The sequence below is a fragment of the Petaurus breviceps genome, unplaced genomic scaffold (assembly GCF_028583685.1).
Source record: "Petaurus breviceps papuanus isolate PSGF00001 unplaced genomic scaffold, PetGlider_PUasm1.0 126, whole genome shotgun sequence".
Taxonomy (NCBI): Eukaryota; Metazoa; Chordata; class Mammalia; order Diprotodontia; family Petauridae; genus Petaurus; species Petaurus breviceps.
Window position 1 is genome coordinate 32,325,272 of NW_027185655.1, and position 18,913 is coordinate 32,344,184.

The 18,913-nt window shown below is 38.9% G+C and overlaps 1 protein-coding gene across 2 annotated transcripts in view; it reads right to left on the minus strand.

Moving 5' to 3' along the window:
- Positions 1-6,123: 6,123 nt before the first annotated feature.
- The window catches only part of PPA2 (inorganic pyrophosphatase 2), a 116,938-nt gene continuing 104,148 nt past the window's right edge, over positions 6,124-18,913 (minus strand). For both annotated transcript variants that reach the window (XM_069094710.1, XM_069094701.1), the window contains 2 exons: positions 7,558-7,597; positions 6,124-6,287 (listed from right to left, as the gene is read on the minus strand). In XM_069094710.1, coding sequence (XP_068950811.1) covers positions 6,250-6,287; positions 7,558-7,597 — 78 coding nt within the window. In that variant the 3' untranslated portion in view covers positions 6,124-6,249. The remainder of the gene's footprint in view (positions 6,288-7,557; positions 7,598-18,913) is intronic.

Consider the following 18,913-nt stretch of genomic DNA (forward strand, 5'->3'; position numbering starts at 1 on the left):
AGAGAGAGAGAGAGAGAGAGAGAGAGAGAGAGAGAGAGAATCAGAGATAGAAGCAGACAGAAAGGCAAAGAGGAGACAGAGAACATTGTAGGCTGAGAGGATAGGCATTACAAAGTCACAGAGATGAGAGATGCAGTGTTGTGTGTAAAAAACAGTCAGTAGGCCATTATGACTATACCATAGAGTGCATGGAAAAGAAAAAGTAGAAAGAGGACTGGAAAGGTAGGAAGGGCCCAGGTTGTGAAGAGCTTTAAAGCCCAGGCAGAGAAATTCATAGTTGTTCTTAGAGGTAGTAGTCACTGGAAGGGACATGATGTGACTTGCACTTGAGCAAAATCACTTGTGGCTTGGGGGAGAGGGGGTATCCCATTCTGAAAGCTCAAATCAGAGGCTTTTCTAATAGTCTAGGTTGAGAGGTGATAAGGCTCCAAAATAGGGTGGTGGTATTATTAGGGAAAAAATATGAGATGCAAAAAGACAGAAACTCCAAGATTTAGCAGTTGATTGGCTATATGTGAGATTGTATTTGAGGATGCCATTGAAGCCGTGCATTTGGGTGACTGTCCTCCACAGAGAGGAATGTTAGGAAGAATGGGTTTGCGGGGGGGAGATATAATATATTCCATTATAGACATATTAAATTTGGGTTCCTAGGAGATATCCAATTCAAAATGTGCAATAGGAAAGGCTGGAGTTCAGGAAGATTCTAGGGCTGAATATATGTATCTGGACATAATCAGCATAGAGATGATACTTGAATCTATGGGAACTGATGAGATCACCAAATGAGGATAAAAGGGAAAGAGGGAACGTGACAGAGCATTGAATGACACCCAAAGTTGGTAGAGATAACATGGATTTGGCAAAGGAGAATAAGGAGGAACAGTCAGACAGGTAGAAGGAGAAACAGTATAGAACACTATAATGAAAACCCCGAGAAGAGAAATCATCAAGGAAAAGAGGGTGATCGACTATGGAGAAGGCTGAAGATTGAGAAACTATCAGACTCAGTAATAAAGAAATCCACATGACCTGTGGAAAGAACAGTCTTAGCTGAATGATGAGGTCAGAGCCAGACTGCAGTTTAGAAGGAAAAAAGTGAGAAGAGAGGATATGAAGGCACCAAATGCAGACAGCTTTTTCAAGGAGTTTGGCTGAGGAGAGGAGAAACGTAAACTGATAGCGAGGATGGTGGGATCTAGTGAGGGTTTTTAAAGGATAGGAGATTCTTAGGCACGTTTGTAGATAGCAGAGAAGGAATCAGTAGATAGCAAGAGATTGTAGGATCAGAGGATAGATGATAGTGGGGGCAATATTTAAGACAGAAAGGGATGGGATCGAGGTTGCTGTCATCTCTTGAGCCAGGAAGTACCACTGTCAGGTCCATGGTCTCTAATTAGCAGACAGAAAATTTAAAAGAAAGATAAAAGGAACTAACTAGGAATGTTGAACTTAGCCTGTGTTGGTGAGCACATGTATCTCCAAGAAGTTCCAGAAAAATGGAATAAGAGATCACAAGCGAGCTTCTCTCCTCAATACCCCTCCTCAAAAATAGAAATAAAATGTCTCCCCTATCCCTCAATGGAGTCATAGGGTAGCTGATGGAGAGTCATTTCTAGGAAAGGCAGTGGTCATCTGATTACTGTGCCCAGAGTCTGAGTAGAAGGGAAGGGGAGGTGTGGAGGGTGGGGATTTGGTGACAAGGCTAGAAGATGGTCAGAGAACAGTGTCTTGGATCTGGAGTGAGACACCTATGGTGAATTTTCACCACTCAGAATCCCAGTGTCTCAGGGCAGGAAGTGGAGGGCCAGCTCAATCAAAAGCAGATGCTAGGGGTGGACTTGGGCAGCATATTAGGAAGAGAGCCCCAAACACCCCCCTTAGGCAGTGTTTACATTGTTTGATTCTTCTCTTCACCGACATTGCTTTTAAGACAAACTGAAAAGGTCCTTTTGTGTTACCAGCCTTGGCTGATTGTATACTTTGGCATTTTTTACTGGAGTTGGTATCATCCTCAGGATCCTGCCCTTATTTCTTGCATCATTCGCACATGTTTTTAAAAAAATCTAACTGAGACCTCCAAAGTATTCTCAGGCAGTATAACAAATCGAAGTCACAAATAAGTCATCAAGGAAAAGGAATGAAACACAGCGTCTCCCTTTTAGCATTCGGGGATACAAATCTTTGTTCTTAACAGTTTATTCCAAGACAGTATTAGTAGCAGCTATAGGGAAAGCTATAGGCTTTCAAGACAGGTTATCAGTTTTTTCCCATTGTAAAATGATCACACAATATTATTCACACATTAAAGGCGTCAAACAGGTTTTGGTGGAATTACTTTTAAAGGAATAAAACTGGGGCATGGGTTCACATTGGAATTACTCTAATGTGGTTAAAGGTTTATACATCATACCCCGTAGAAGGAAGAGAATGGGACAAAGGGACAGAGCTTTGGCTACCAATGTTCACATGCAAACATAATTACAATGCTACTTCCCAATCATATAGTTTATATTCTTGATGAGGAGGGAGATGATAGTTAATTCCCTGTAGTTGAATAAATCCTTATCTTCCTCAGGAACAAGTTATAATTGGATTCAGGTTTTCAGCAGCTTTTATAACTGCTTTGAGTTTCTGTGCTCACACACACCAATGAATGCTCCTTTGTTACAAAAGGCATGGCTGGCCTCAGTAACTAAGCCAACACTTAACACCACACACATAATATATTCTTGTTAGAATATGCAAAAAAACCTTTTATTGAATGAACAACTGGTCAGAGGGTGACACCATGGCCCACAGTATTTAGCCAACATCAATTCCATCACCCACACCACCTGTTTTCCCTAGAACTCTGTCTACATTTTAAAATCATTCATTCAGTGCATGTTAGAAAAAAAGCATTAAGGAGTGGCAAACCTAATTTGTTGCACTTTTTGTCTTATGCCCCGGGGGGGAAAAACTACACAAACAGATGCTGGTACAAAGACAGTGTCTTTAATGAAAAGAAAGGGTTTATGTTCCATATGCCCATACCACTGACAAATCACTAACATTTGCTACTGGGCATTTCAAAGCGATAATCATTTTCATTGTCCACAATCCCCAAGCTTTCATTAGTGCAATTCAATCACAAATAATGTCTTATTTCTAAATATTAACCCATTCATAACATTTCCTGCTTTTATGTCTCCAATCATAAGTAAGAATTAAACATCTCTAGGTGGCATCTATTAATTATAAACAACTCCCAAGTGAATCATATTATCTTGATTAGAAGCAATACTTGAAAAAGTTGCCTGCTGGGAATAAATTTATGGCAGTTACAAGCCAATGATGTCTTTATTTTTCTGACATCTGACAAAATCTCAACAATTTACCCACATCACCAAAAACTATTATACGACAAAATGCATGCCACACAGAGACACCCAGGGAAGTAAAAGATATTCATGCTCCTGAGAGGTCCTGCCTCGACTTAAAAATGACCCCCTGTGTTGTGCCACATCTTTAAAATTCCATAAAGGAAGGAAAGGATTTCCACTTGATTCAGGCAAACATAATCTATGGTGACGGTCATTTCTGCATGTTTGTGAATGATTCATTTTTTGAGTTGTTTTTTCTTTAAAGTAGTCAAGTATGTTCTGCAGGCAAAACAGACACTAATCATCTAAGTCCAATGTATCTTGAAGTACTTTTTTCCCCTCCGGGTGGGTGTGGTCATAGTAAAAATAGGATTATAGCTTATTAATTTTTTTTGCAAAGAAGTTTTGAGCATTTGCTTTAGGACAAAAATCTCGAGGTCAAAATAAGTTAGTTCCAAATGACTCAAAATAGTTAAAGGAAAAAAATGAGGACTCAATATGGGTGAAAGTGTGGAGTGGAAGAAGATGGAGATGAATGGAAAATATCTGTTTGTAAAAGAACATCTCTACTGAAATTTCTGTATTTGGAGAATAGAAAATATTAGGTACCCTAGTATTTATTAGAACTCTCTTTGTTAACTTTCATCAGTTCAGTCATTTACTTGAAATAATATACATCTGTTATCCTTAAAAACATTCAGCTCTTAAATCCCAAGTGTTTATTTTTACATCTATGATGTGGAACCCAGAAAGGATTACTTTTACTTTTAAATTAAAATTACTTATGGAGAATGGTCATAAAGAAAGCTGTAACATACCCTTCCATCAATTATTAGACCTGAAACATGAAGAGTGCTGACATCAGCACCTGTACCAGCATTTGCGTAAGAGGCTATTAGAGAGAAATCAGAAGGTAAATTTGACCCTTTGAGCTCTACCTGGGCATATCCTGCTCTCAGAGTTTCTCACGTCTCTATCATGCTATTAAAACAAACAGCATCAAACAAGCAGATGATAACAGATGCTTACAAAAGCACTTTATACAAACATTATCTCATTTGGTCCTCATAACAAGTCTGTGAGGCAGGAACTACAAACATTATAAAACCCATTTTGCAGATGAGGAAATTAAAGTTTTAAAAGTTTAAGTAGAGCTGGGAAGTAACAGGGACAGGATATGAATCTAAGTCTTTCTGACCCGAAGTCCAGTACGTGATCCGTAGCCTTGGATACAAATTAGATATTCTCTGGGACCATTAATTCATAAGTTGCTGCTAGAGTCACATGGCATATAAGGCTAACAATAAAGGCAATATTGCTCTCAAGTTATCATCTGTACACTTGGAGTATCTATATGAATAACCCCAATAATAATAATTATTATTATTTTGAACAATGCAAACATTGAACAAAGCTAAAATTGCAACAATGCAAATCTTACAAATATAAACAGTATGTGCAAAGGAACTTTCTTAAAATGCATAAAAGGGAGTCTAGAGAATAGTAATAATCCATTTACATTTGACATTAGTAAGATGCTTGATGCATTAATGTCTAGAGCTAGAGTTTGGATATGGAGAATTTGGAAAGGATCTAGAGAAGTCTCAAAGGCTAGAATCCTGATAAGCCTAAAGTGTTAAGAAAATATCTTTGAAGAACAGGAACTCTATGGCCTGAGAAGAGATTCAATAATGACCTTCAGGCGTATGAAGAATTTTCAAGGTACACTCTCCAAATATTTTCCTTCTCTGCTAATAATCAGATAAGGAAAACTAAGGCTAATTTAAAGCCATTAGGATTTAGATTATATAACAAATTATGTGTTGTTAATGGGGGGTGGTATAGAGTTTTGACAGAAGATTGCTCAATTTTTGTTTCTAGAAATCTTTAAAAAAAGAATACATGGTCATTATATTTCAGTGATGGTCTAACTTTTATACTAGATTCCTACCAGGTCATTCTTCCTTTACTATTCTCCAAACTATCCTTCACATCTTGGTGTCAGAATTATCTTCCCAATGCAAAGCTCTTGTCAGGTCATTCCTCTGCTCAAAATGTTTCGATGGGTTCCTATAACTTACTAAGGAACATTCCACTTCCTACCCTTGGCAATCAAGGTGTTGCACAATTTGGTGCTACCATGTCTTTCCATACAACTCCCTGCCATATACTTAGTGTTCCAACCAGAATGGATTCAGTTTCCTCTGGTCAGGCTCAACACTTTCTCACCTCTCTACTTTTGAACCAAGTTCTTCCCTGGGCCATCCCGTGTTCAGTTTCTAACTACCCCTTAAATGCCAAGTCAACTATAGCTACTCCAAGAAGTGTTCATTGATCTTTGTGGTCAGTTGTGGCTAGTCTTCCCTAAAATGTTATGTAACAATACGCTTGTATCTTTCTAATGAATTTATAATGTATTATTTTATAGTTATTTGTGTTTTGCATCCCCCTCCCATAATAATAACAACCTAACATTTAGAGATAGTCTGAATGATGTGGGCTAAATGATGTCCCCACCTGTCTTGGGCCTGACATTTTATTCCACTGAAAAGAGAATAACAGCTTTTACCAGTAGCTAGTTAACATATTAAATTTAGAATTCAACATTCATTCAGAGAAACAGAGCCATGATATCCATGGGTTTCATTTTTTGCACAGGAATGGCTAACAGTTCAAAACATGTTACTTCCAAGCTTCCCCATGAGACCAAAACAACAAAAAAAGTTTGTATTTTGAGTAAATATGAAAAGAGAGAACATTTTGGAAGGCCAGTGTTTATTTGTATACTGCCATGAAAAAATAAAGCTTCATGGGGGAGGCAGCAACTGTTGCCTGAACTTGTCTCTTGTGGCCCTCGGAGATGAAGGGTGACTGGAGATTTCCATCACTTCTGAATAAAATGCCATCTGTGGATATCTTCATCTGTGGAGAAGAATATGAGACACAGACAGAGACAGAGATAGAGACAGAGAGAACAAAATGTCACTCTAGTCATTTTGATAAACAAACACTGACTGTCTACTATATTCTAGGCACTAGAAATACAAAGACTAAAAATAAACAGACCCTGACTTCAGGAAGTTTCTAATCTACCAGAATCCTGAGACAGATGCAAAAACATATCAACATGGGGCCTTCTCAATTTTATGTTTAAACTTCCTTTTCCTTTCCACCTCCATGGCAAAACACGCTTTTCGTTTCTCACATTTTCTCAAAATTAAGTCAAGCCACATCAGGAAAGCCAAAGCTCCCATATTTTGTTTGGTGACCTATCCAGACTATAATATCATTAGCCAGTGAGAGCCCTAAAGTTACCATTCAAACATCGGCATGAAAGGATTAGAAAGGCTGTAACTGCCTGTCAAATAACTCAAATGGGCTACTTTTATAGAGCAGCTATTTTGTGAGTACACCATATAAGGAATACTGCTTGCTTTCCCATGAAATCATGTCTGTGGATGCGTTCCTTTATAAACATCTTGGAACCCATGGTAAGTAGTTCTCATTTTTTACAATTTGCAAGTTTCAGGTCCTTCCCACATCTTGTAGGAGCTAATGAACTAATGTGTGTGAAATCATTTAATACCTATAAAGTATTATAACACACATTAAGCATTACATAAATATAAAGTATTATTATTACTGAGTAATAATATTAAACAAAAAGCACAAAATCATAACTGGCACATATTTTGATAAACAAATGCTGGATGTATAAGCTTATACTTTCCACTTCTTACTAGAAGTTATATTTCTCAAAATACTTTAAATATAATATTTTTCCAAAGCAAATGTATTAAACATTTTCAAAATCCAATAGAGACTTTGGTCCTTCAGCTGAAACTACTTTATTGATTTGTAGGAAAAAACAAGGAAGACAAAGAAAACTCCAAAGTATAGGGTGTAAACTTAAATTCATTATAATTTACCAAAAACTTGTCAGTACTTGGAAGGAAAAGTCACAATATAATGTAAGCAGTATTGCCTTGCTTTAAAACTGTAAATGTATCTTCTGGTGGCTTTTTTTTTTTAATGAAGGACAATGATTCAGATAGTGCATCTCGACAATCTCGTAAATATGTTATAGCTCCTTATGCTTAGCTTCTAGAAACTTTTTTGACTGAATGATTTTTATTTTTTGCTTCCACAAGTGCAAACAATTTAGTATGGGTAGGCCCTCTGGATAACATACCTTCTCTGGAATTTGAATCTTCGTTTATTGCAGTCGCTGCCTATGAGATAAAAACAAAGAGCCTGCTTTTAATGAAGACTTTCCAGATGGAATCCCGAGCCAGGGCTATTTTATTGAGAAACTAACAGATAGTACACGCACATTTCCCTGATACTATTCCCCACCATTCTACTCTACTTAAGGAATTATCATTTTCCTAGAGCAAGGGTTCTTTATTTAGGGTCTGGGAACTTTTGTTTTTTAATTCTGATAACTGCATTTCAATCAAATTGGTTTATTTCACAATTCTCTGTATTTTATGTCCTTACAGACATTTTTCAGAGAATGGTCCCACGAGCTTCCCCAGATTGCCAAACATACAAAAAAGCTTCAGAATCCCTACCCTACAGGCATTATGATGATTGATGAAGAGGTTTACAATAAAGATAAAAAATAGATTTAGAAACTTGTTTTTTTCTAATTAGTCACAAGGAGTAACTAAGGTGTTTGCTTCTGAGCATTCAACAAATGGCTCATTCCCCGCCGCCCCCCCCAGTTGAGTCCTCAAGTGAGGCATTTGAAAAATTAATGAAGTCCACAAAGCAAAGTCATTTACATAGATAATTTCTAGGAAATGATTTTAGATGCTGGGGCCAACCAAGGTTCTTAGAGCTAATTTAATCTGGTCCAGGAGAGGTAAGTGTAAGCACAGAAAAGTTTCCAGAGAGAGAATTTTTCCCCCCTTGCATAAAAAGGGTTCTTTCATGAGCAGAGCAGTACAAATTCCTAGTTGTCTGATCTTGTTGAGCCCCAATTGAGAGTGACTCAGCAAGGCCAAGGATCGCCAATGTCAGCATTATTTTAAAAATAAAAAAGATTCATCTAAGTCATGAGTTTTCAAATCCCCTCCCCCCCACCCTTTCCACTATTCCTTTGAAGAAGTAGACGGTTCAGGTAAGGCTGGGTTTTTATTCCTCCTTCTTAAATCACACCACAGGGAAGAACGTGACTGTAAGCAAAAAAGGCTTACTCTACAAATTACATGTAATTCATCTTGGAAGTTTTCCCAGGGCTCAAAAAAGAAGCTTTATTAAGCTTCCTTGTAGAGCAAGCTGGCCATTTGGGGGACTAATGTCAAAGAGACTCATGGCTGTCCTTAATTCTGCAGATGGCAGTATTCAAAAATACAAGTGAAATAAACATCCTCTTATGTGCCAGCCACTAACTGAGGCTGGACTCACAACTGAACATATCTGACTTGGCCCACTCCCTCCTCCTTTTTAACTAGGGGCAAGATGTGCAGACCAAACCTTATTAAGATTGTTTTCATCTCAGAGGCATGGTGCTGGGAATCTTGCCATAGCAAGGCTTTTTAGATAGCCATAGGGGAATTAGGGGATTCCTCTACAGTTGGGACTCTCAGGCCTGGGCAGAAGCTCACAGGCCTGGCTAGCAATCGCACGCCAACTCAGAATTCCCATGTGGTAAGGGTTATTTCAGGCCACAAACAACAAATGTTCATTCAGCCTTCCACATGCCCCGAGATGGCCACAGGGTCCATACGCAAAATTTCCAGTGGGCATGAAACTACCTCATCCACTAAGAAGGCACTGTAAAGGATGGGAGAATTGTTCATCTAATACTGTTTTTCTGTTGAAACAACCAATGACTTTTAAAAATAGCACTTTTCATAAACAATGGGGTGTTAGATATGGTTCTGTTTTTATCTTCCATGGAAGAGAGAAGAGAAGAGCTTAAAAATGAGTATAAAACCATCAAGGTACACAACTGGAGTTTAAAGGAAATAACAAAGAAATTCTATGAGGATGGGACAGAAAGGAGTATTCAAATCTGTTCCATATAATTTGATTTGGTTTGCTGGGTAACTCATTGAATACAGGGATTGTTTCATTTTTGTCTTTGTATGCTCAGCACTTAACTTAGAGCCTTAAACTTAGTTGGTACCTGATAAATGTGTGTTGATTGGGTGAATTATTTATTTCCCCCAAAGTAAATTTTACAGCAGAATTTAATTTCTCTGAATACAGGCCCAACTATAACATCTCAATTAGCAAGTTTAGACATATGCAACACATAATTACTAAACCTTCTATTTATTCCTTATAGCATCAAAGCTTACATTTGAAAACTTTGAAAAGAAACAGCTTAACTTTTCAATCTTTTAAGCTCTGACAAGGGAATTACACTGGGAATTTTGGGTTCTGAGGTATTTCAAAGTCTCTTGAAAAAAGATATTTCTAAATCTCTTGGTGGGTGGTGTCAAAGGATTTGAATAAATGGATGAGAAAGAAAGCTTAGAGAAAGTTTTTCTTCCCAATTCTACTTCTCCTAAAAACCCTAAGAACTCTCAAGCATATGAGCAAAGGAAAAAAAAAAAAAACCAGCAGTTGTGAAGTGGTGTTTGGGTGGGGAAGATCTATGGTCACACCAATTCAATAAAAATGTATTTTGCACCTATTATGTGAAAATTTACTAAGGATAAAAAAATGAAAAATGAAGGAGTCTGCCCCCAAAGAAGCTCATAATTTGGCAAGTGAGATAAATATACAAGCCACTATAACACAAATTAGAATAGGGAAAGTATGAAAAAGAGGCCTAATAAAGGCGAAATAAATTAAGAATAAGAGGAACCAAGGAAAGGGCTCCCAAAGGAGATGGAAGCTGAACTTGGCCTTGAAAAGCAAGGAAGAACTTCAACAGGAGATGGTAGACAAAATATGCCAATGTATACAAGTGAGAGCCTAGTTTTGCTAGGACACAGGTATATGAAGGGAAACAAGGATGAGGCAGGCTTGAGGCATATGAATAATAATATATATGAAAGCCAGCAGGGAAGTGAGGATCATAAAACAACCTTGGAGTCAGGAAGACCTGAGTTCAAGTCTCCCCTCTGATATATAATGACACTAGTAAGGTGATGTGGAGGTATGGGAGCTAGGAGTCAGGAAGACTCAGACACTGTATGATTCTCTCAGCCTCAGTTTTGCCGTCTGCAAAATGTGGATAATAACAGCACCTGTGTCATGGCGTTATTCTGAGGATAAAATGAAGTAACATGTAAAAGCACTTTGCAAATCTTAGAAAGCTATATGAATGCTACTGATTATTTTAACTTAACCTCTTAGTGATTCAGGTAACTAAGACTCTCTTTTTTTTTTTTGCTTTTTGGAGGGCAATTGGGGTTAAGTGACTTGCCCAAGGTCACACAACTAGTAAGTGTTAAGTGTCTGAGTCCGAATTTGAACTCAGGTCCTCCTGACTCAAGGGCTGGTGCTCTATTCACTGTGCCACCTAGCCGCCCCTTCTCTAAGACTTTCTGTCACCAAATAAGCACTGATCTGCTTTGGTAAATGGAGTTCCCTGTAAGAGAATTCTCTACAAGAGAGATCTAGCTCCCCTCCCCCACCCCACCCCAAATTAGTGCAGATGAACCCAGTGAGTTTAGAACCTCAGCTACTGAAGAAATATAATTTGAGAAGCTCCAGCGGGAACCACATCTGGTCGAACAGATAGGAAATAATAATTCTATGAGAAACAGCTTATCAAAGTGAAATTTGGCCAGCAGTGTTTTAATAATGAATGTGTACTTTTTGTGGTAGGAAAGAACTGAAAACTGAGGGGATACCCATTATCTGGTATACGAATGTGATGCAATATCACTGTATTGTAAGAAATGATGCAGGGGACAGTTTCAGGAAGATGGGGGAAAACTTAAATGAAGTGATGCAAAGTGAAATGAGAAGAACAAGACAGTAATAACTATACTGTGAAGATAATCAACTGTGAAAGACTTTAATAACTCTTATCAGAACAATGACACAACAAAATTCCGAAAGACTCATGGAGAAACATGCTACTCACCTCCAGAGAGCGGTGATAAGCTCAATAGTGCAGACTGAAGCATATTTTTTTCTCTTTCTTGACTTTTTTTTTAACATAGCTAATATAGAAATGTTTTACATATTTGTAACGGTTTTTATTTTATTTTATTTTTTGCCTTCTCAATGGATGAAGTAAAGGGAAGAAGGAGGGAGAAAATTTAGAACTAAAAAAAGGAATAAAAACTTTGCTTTAAAAAAGAATGTAAAAAACTAATCACAAGAAAAAAGAAGTTATTAAGTGATCATGTGTAAAAAACAGTGGATGCTTAAATGTATACATACATATATGTGTATGAATCTTGTTTAGTCGTTCTGGTCATGTCAAACTCTTTGTGGCCACTTTTGGGGTTTTCTGGGCAAAGACACTGGAGTGGTTTGCCATTTACTTCTCCAGTTCATTTCATATATGAGGAAAATCAAGGTAAAAAGGGGGAAGTGATTTGCTCAGGGTCACATAGCTGGTAAGTGTCTGAGGTCAAATCTGAATTCAGAAAGGTGAGTCTTCCTGACTCCAGGCCCAGCACTCTATTCACTGCATCACCTGGTTGCCCCCATTATTGATGGTAACTTTTAGCACAATCATACGTGTGTATATGTGTGTATGTATACGTGTGTGTGTGTGTGTTTTCAATAAACACATTTTATCACTAAAAGAAGATCCGGAGCCATTCCTGCTTTTTCTAAATAAAAATATAAAACTCAAACTCAGCAAACCCAGTAAACTCAAGTGCTGGACCAGACTTGCCCATATCCTGGTCCCTTTGAATTGTGCAGGTCTCCTATTACATAGCCTGATGGAAATAGCCTATTTAAATTTCCTGTTTAAAACCAGCAGCTGCTTGTTGCTAGAGCTGCCAAATATTTCAAAGAGAGTAGAGAGTATATAAAAATAGAGTAAGTGAGAGACTTCTCATTAGCTTAAAAAGAATTACAAAAACCAAGAGACAAGCTATTACTTTATCTGCAAAAATATTACATAACACTGTGCTTTTCTTTTAAGAGGAAGAACTTCAGGATCACCTCTCTTAAAACATCTGTCTCTTAGGAATAGAGGGCATGCATTTTCCTCATTTCTAACCCAGTGAAAATCTACCCTACCTTACTCGTATAATCATCCCCTCAGCCCCTTTCAAACAAAATCAGAATTGTACAGTGGGAAAGTAAAATGTTCTTAAGGAATGCTACCCAGCTCTGTCATTTCATGGAACAAATGTCTACTGGCTGCTTCCCTACTGCTTGCCAACAGGCCTGTGCCTTTCCCATCTTCAAAACGCCCTCACTTTACTTATCTTTCCCTTCTAGCTCTCTATCCCTCCACCCTTTCATGGAGAAGGTCATCTACAATCTTTACCTGCATATGTCTTCCCTCTCTTCAAAACTGTATGAATCTGGCTTCTTACCTAGTCACTAAAATGAAACTGTTCTCTTCAAAGTGACCAAGGATCTCTTAACTCTTAATTGCCAAATCTAATGATATTTTCTTAGCGCTCATCCTTCTTGACCTCTCCGCAATCTTTGGCACTGTCAATAACCCTTTTCTCCTTGATATTCACTTCTCTCTAGTTTGTGTGTGTGTGTGTGTGTGTGTGTGTGTGTGTGTGTGTGACTGCTCTTACCTGGGTCTACAACTACCTATGTGATTACTCTGGAAGCTAGGTGGCAGTAAATAGATTGCTGCTAGTCAAGAAGACCTGAGTTCAAATCCAGCCTTAGACACTTAGTAGCTGGGTGACCCTGGACAAATCACTTAACCTGTTTGCCTCAGTTTCCTCAACTGTAAAATAGGGATAACAACAGTAGTATTAGTCTGAATGTTTATTGCTCTGTATCTCAGACAGGAAAATGACACAAATGACATAAACTAGCAGTAGATGTCTTTACTTCACAATCTACATCTTTCGTATTCAGAAATCTGTCTCTCCCCAGAAAACATTAAACTCCTGTCCAGTCTTTCCAGGAGAGGGTGCTCTTAAAATGGCCTCCAAACCACTTGACCAAGAAGAAGCATAAGCATGTTCCTTGGTCTCCATGTGCTCCCACTATCAGACAACAGATCCCTCGGCCATCACCACTCAGCAAAACCATCATACCTAGTTCCACCATCTCAATAATCAAAGAGGCTGAACAATCCAGTTTAGATAATCCCATTCTGACTAAGAAAGAGTTGGCTCTTGGGAACACTCCCTTAAAGGGAAACTCAACTATGACACCTGTAAGTAACCCAAGACTGAGGCCCCATGTGAATGGTGCATAGGAATTAGCATGGAACTTCACAAACCAGGCCCAGGTTTGAGGCTAAAGGAAAACGAGAAGACAGAGCACCGACTTGGACTGCGTGTGGATTCAGACCCGGCTTCTTCATATCAAAGGCACCTCCTTAGTGGGTCAGTTTTGAAGTTTTAAAGTTTGAAGTTTTGAAAAGAAGCAGTATTGACTTCATGAAACAAAAGAATCTGAGCCAACTTTTCTACCAAAAAAACCTCAAAAATGTGTCAAAAATATTTTATGCCCCCTCCCCCAATTCACCTGGGAATGCAACAGATATGTGGAAGGTTTTTGTTTCCTCTCTTATGAAATTGTTTTTGCTTCTCCCTCCCCACAATGAATTCCTAAATTAAAAACGAAAGCTTTAGGCATACCTGCCAAACATAACTACAGGTAAAATTCTACTTTAAGAAAATAAGACTTTTGTCACAGACAAATCTTTCATAAAAATGTAAGCTTAGTGCTAGAGCGTAGAGAAGGAATATAGTATGTGGGTTCTTGCTGTGTTTTAAGTTTTAGTAATGCTATCTTTTTCACTTGACTTACATTTCCCAAAGGAAGCGCTTCCCATGCCTAAAAAGCCATCCCCCATCAACAAAAAAATAAAAAGGAGGGAGAAAAAAGTAGAGCAAAAGTAAGAATTGTAACAAAAATGTCTGATATTATATTCAACGTTCCACACCTAGAGTTCCATCTCTGCAAAGAAGTAAGAGAAGGAGTCTTCTCATATGTCTCCTTTAGGATGGAGCTTGGCCATTACAATTTTGTAGTCTTCAATTTACTTTAATGTTCAGGTGAGTTTTTTATTTGTTTATCTCCTACTACCAAATTAGGCATGATGGGTATTTGTAGATAATAACAAATGGGGAAGAGAAAGGGCAGAAGAAAATTGTGGAAAAGGGGATGTTCTGACTCTTCCAAAAAAGTAGTATCTGTTTGCAGTCTGAATGCAGATGGACTTGGAGTCCAAATACAGATGGAAATATACAATTTGCTCTTTTTCTTTCGTTGTTTAGTTTTTTTTTTCCTCGTAGTTTCTTCCATTGGCTCTAATTCTTCTTTGCCTCATGACTAATGTGAAAATATGTTTAATATGAATGTATATGTAGATCCTATATCAGACTGTATACCGTCTTGGGGGAGGGGAAGAAAATTTAAAACTCAAAATCTTATGGAACTGAAGGCTGAAAAACTAAAACTAAATTAATTATATAAAAAAATAGTATCTGAAAGTACAGACAGTTAAATATCCACCTTCTAAAACCATATGAATATAAGTTTGTTTTTAATAAAACTTCATGTTTTCAAAATATTGTGTCGGTATGTTTTAGGCTCCAAAATGACATTTAAACTAAACAAAGCTGGTCATTCAGTGAGTGTTTTGCAGATGCTTTGGCAATTGGTTAAACTGTGAGGTTAAAGGCCTCAACAAAAGAACCCAGAGCATTTATTTGTCTCTACTCAAAGGTTACTGGAAACCTACTGTTATATTGACTCTCAAAATACCAATAACAAGGTAGAACTCTTTACCAAAAATAACGAGGGATTTGTAAAATCCTAAGGAGGATTAGTTGATTTCTCTTCTACTTCTAAAAACCATAATACTATGAATGGCACTACTGTAACATTTCCAAAAGAACTTCCATTTTTTAAAAATTATTAATATCATGTGGGGATTCACATTATGTAAAGGGCCTTGTCAGAAGACAGTTTCTCTCTTTGTGTTTGTATCACCAGAACCTGCTACAGTGCTTGGTACTCAATAAACATATGTGTTAATTGATTAATTGGCTTGATTAAACAGGCAAATATGTAGAAACAGCCTTGGGAATGTATGTTACTCAAGAATTCACACTGGAACAGAATTTGTTACATCTACATTAAGCTGAATGGCACTAGAATGGGCTTTCTGTTACACAGAAGTTGAAAAGGGAAAAATTCTATCTGTAAAAGAGAGGAGAAAGGGTTATAAAACATGATTACTTTACAGATGGTTGAATAATAATGAAGTTGGCAAACATTTAGAATTGATAAGAATATTTTCTGAGAAATCCAAAAATCAGTCCGTCACTGGACCCACAAATTTGTACGTGTGTATTCTAAATTATAATTAAATACGGGGGAAAAAAATCTGAAGAGCAGAATCCTAAATCAAGGGAACCAAAGAAAAGACAACCGCCGAAGTAATGAATGTCAGATTAGGAGGGCAAATCCTGTTCTAGATAAACAAGAGTCCCAAAGGCCACAGAGGCAGAGATAGGAGGGAGCTCAGTGTCCATCCAACAATTGGGATTTCTTCATTTTAAAGATGAAGAAACTGAGACTCCAGGGTCATGGCTTTCCTAAGATTACCCAATTAGTAAGTGACACAGGGAGGATTTGAATCCAAATCTCCTGACTCTAAATTCAATGCTCTTTCACTATATTATACAGGCGGCCCAGATATCTTGGTTCTTTGCTCCCAAGTAAATGTTTATAAGACAGTAAAATTCCAACTGGGACTCAGAAATAACAAGTGAACGTGGCTGAGTTACTGTTTATCTGCTACAGGGTCTGGCAGAGGCCCCCAAACATACAGAACCCACCCAAAGAAAGTGGCGGGTGATTGAGCTGATTCATTCATTGGCTCAATTGGAAAATGTGGATTGTGGTGAGTCTGAAATGCCGAATGACTCCAAGTTGGCATTTTATCCTAGAGGTAATAGGGAGCCATGGAAGGTTTCGTGTGTGTGTGTGTGGGGGGGGAAACAATGGGATCAGACCTCAGCCTTAAGGACATTATGCTAGAGGCAGTAGTACAGAGAATGGATGGGAGAGAGGGCAGGTGACAGAGACAAACTAGGAGGGCATGATGATAGCTGAAGTTAAGGGGAAGGGAGTCTGACACGTGCACCCCATTTACAGGCCAAATGCTGCTGCCATTGGGTGACTGTTATATCCTGGACCCCTAGGACAATATACAGAGGTTTTATTCTGTCATCCAGTTTAAAGTATCCTTGGATTTGGCAAACATTCACTCTACAAGCCTTCGTTAACTAACCACTATGTGTGAAGATTGGTCACTCTAGCCACTCTAACTTCCAGTTTCCTGTTTTTGGTTCTTTTCCTAAATTTCTACAGCTTGAGCATCTATCCTTATGTGGAAAGCACTTTGTAGCTGCAAAGCCCTGGGCACATGTAGGTGGTTCTTCGTCTCCTCCTTGGGCTAACACTCCCCTCCGAGCTGCCTCCAGATGGCTAGCTTCTCTCAAGGTCGAGGAACACCAGGAAGCATTCCACATGCTGAGGTACCAGGACTTTTTCCGAGGGCAAAGAGTCAAGTCCATCAGCATTTATTACACCTACTGTGTGCCAAGCATTGTATTAAAGCCCTGGAAATACAAGGATAAGCAGAAGCAGGCCCCATCTTTTCAGAACTCAGTCTGATGAGGGAGACAACATGCTAACACAACGTACGGAGAAAGAAACAGAGAGGAGAAATGGGAGCCAAACCTAGCCCTAGCAAGGGGGGAAGGAAGGGTCCGGGCTAGGAAGGGCCACAGAAGTCCAAAAGGGCAGAGTAACGTGTTCTGCCATTTCCAAAAGCCTTCCTGATGGGACTTCATGTTTTGCTGCCTCTAAGGCTGTGGTAGCACAAATTATTTTCCTAACAGACCACATTGTTGTAATTCCTTTCTCTAAAATTAGGAAACCGCATGATGGCTTTCTTCTGGTTCTCCCACTCCTAAAAGAATGTGAAAGCTAATTGTATTATGATCAGCACTGCACAGTGGTTCACCCACAGATACTTCCTGGATCAGTTCCTGTTCACTTATTCAGGACCAAGTCCAGTATGTTTCCTTTCTCTGCGGGTTCTAAAATAACATCTTCTAGAAAGCAGTCATATTCCTTATCATGAAACCTCATCTCCACATCTCATCCAGGTCTCGCCAAGTTGTGAGATGGAAACCTTTCCCATCCTACCACCCAGCTGCCTTGTGCGATACGTATCCCCAGCCTCAGTGGACATTCCCACATCAGCATCAAGATGGTAAAACTGGGATGCAGATAATGGTTAACGAGAAATTTACTTCTTCTGGGCCAAGCAAGCAGCATTACGGCTTAGCATTTATTGTTTCCACATGGACATGGTACTAAAAGGAACCGGCTAAGGCTTGGTGCATAACGTAAAGATCTTAAGTAGCACCAGACAAATTAAACACGAAGGTACCTCTATGACAACAAAAAGCACAATCTGTGGGAAACAAGGAAGAACCAGACAAAGTTCCTTCAGACACCTCAATGCTGAAGGGATGAAATGGGAAGGGATACTATGGGGTTAAAAATGCTGATGCTGCAGGACAACCCCATACACCGATTCTGATGTACTAGATAGAGATATGTCTGAATCACTTGTTCAAATAGCTCCACATTTTGTCCCAGAGGACACGGACCAAAGTTACTACTTTAAAAATTTTAATGATCATATTTTTTAAAAGAGCAGCTACGTAGTGGAGTGGATAGAGTGGTTAGATGTAGGGGACCGAGTTCAAATCCTGCCTCAAACACTTACTAGCATCACCTAGCAAGTGTCTGAGGCTAGGTTGGAACTCAGGAAGGGGAGTCTCCCTCACTCCAGGCCCGGCCCTCTGGCCACTGTGCCACTTAGCTGCTTGCTTTACGTTTTTCAGAGTGTTCTATATGTATTATCTCATTTCATCTTCACAACGGCCCCGTGAGGCAAGTGCCCCATATTACACTAGCCCCATGTTACAAAAGAAAAAAACGGTGTCTGAGGTAGGTCAGACAACTTGTTCAGTCACATAGCTAGTAAGGTTCCTGAGCTCAACAGAGTGCTAGACATAGAGGGCTGAGTTCAAAACCAGCCTCAGACACTTACTTGCTGTGTAACCCTGGACAAATGTAATGGGATTTGAAAATCTTCCATGCCCCTTGAACTAGCTGATGTAGCAGTAAGGGATGGGGCAGGAAGGAGCCAAAGCTGAGTAGGAGCTGGGCTGGAGCCAGCATGGTGACTAGAAGAGGCAGTGGCACAAACTCCTTTTTTGGAGCCAGCCAGAATTTCTGCTAAGGACTCTTGCTAAGGACTGCCGGGGACAGGAACTGCGAGGGGGCCAGAGCTGCTAGGAGACAGCTGCGTGGAGGCTGAGCAGTTACCATGAGTGAGGAGAGGAGGATCTTTGCCTGAGGTAGCCTGTTCTGTTTTGAAG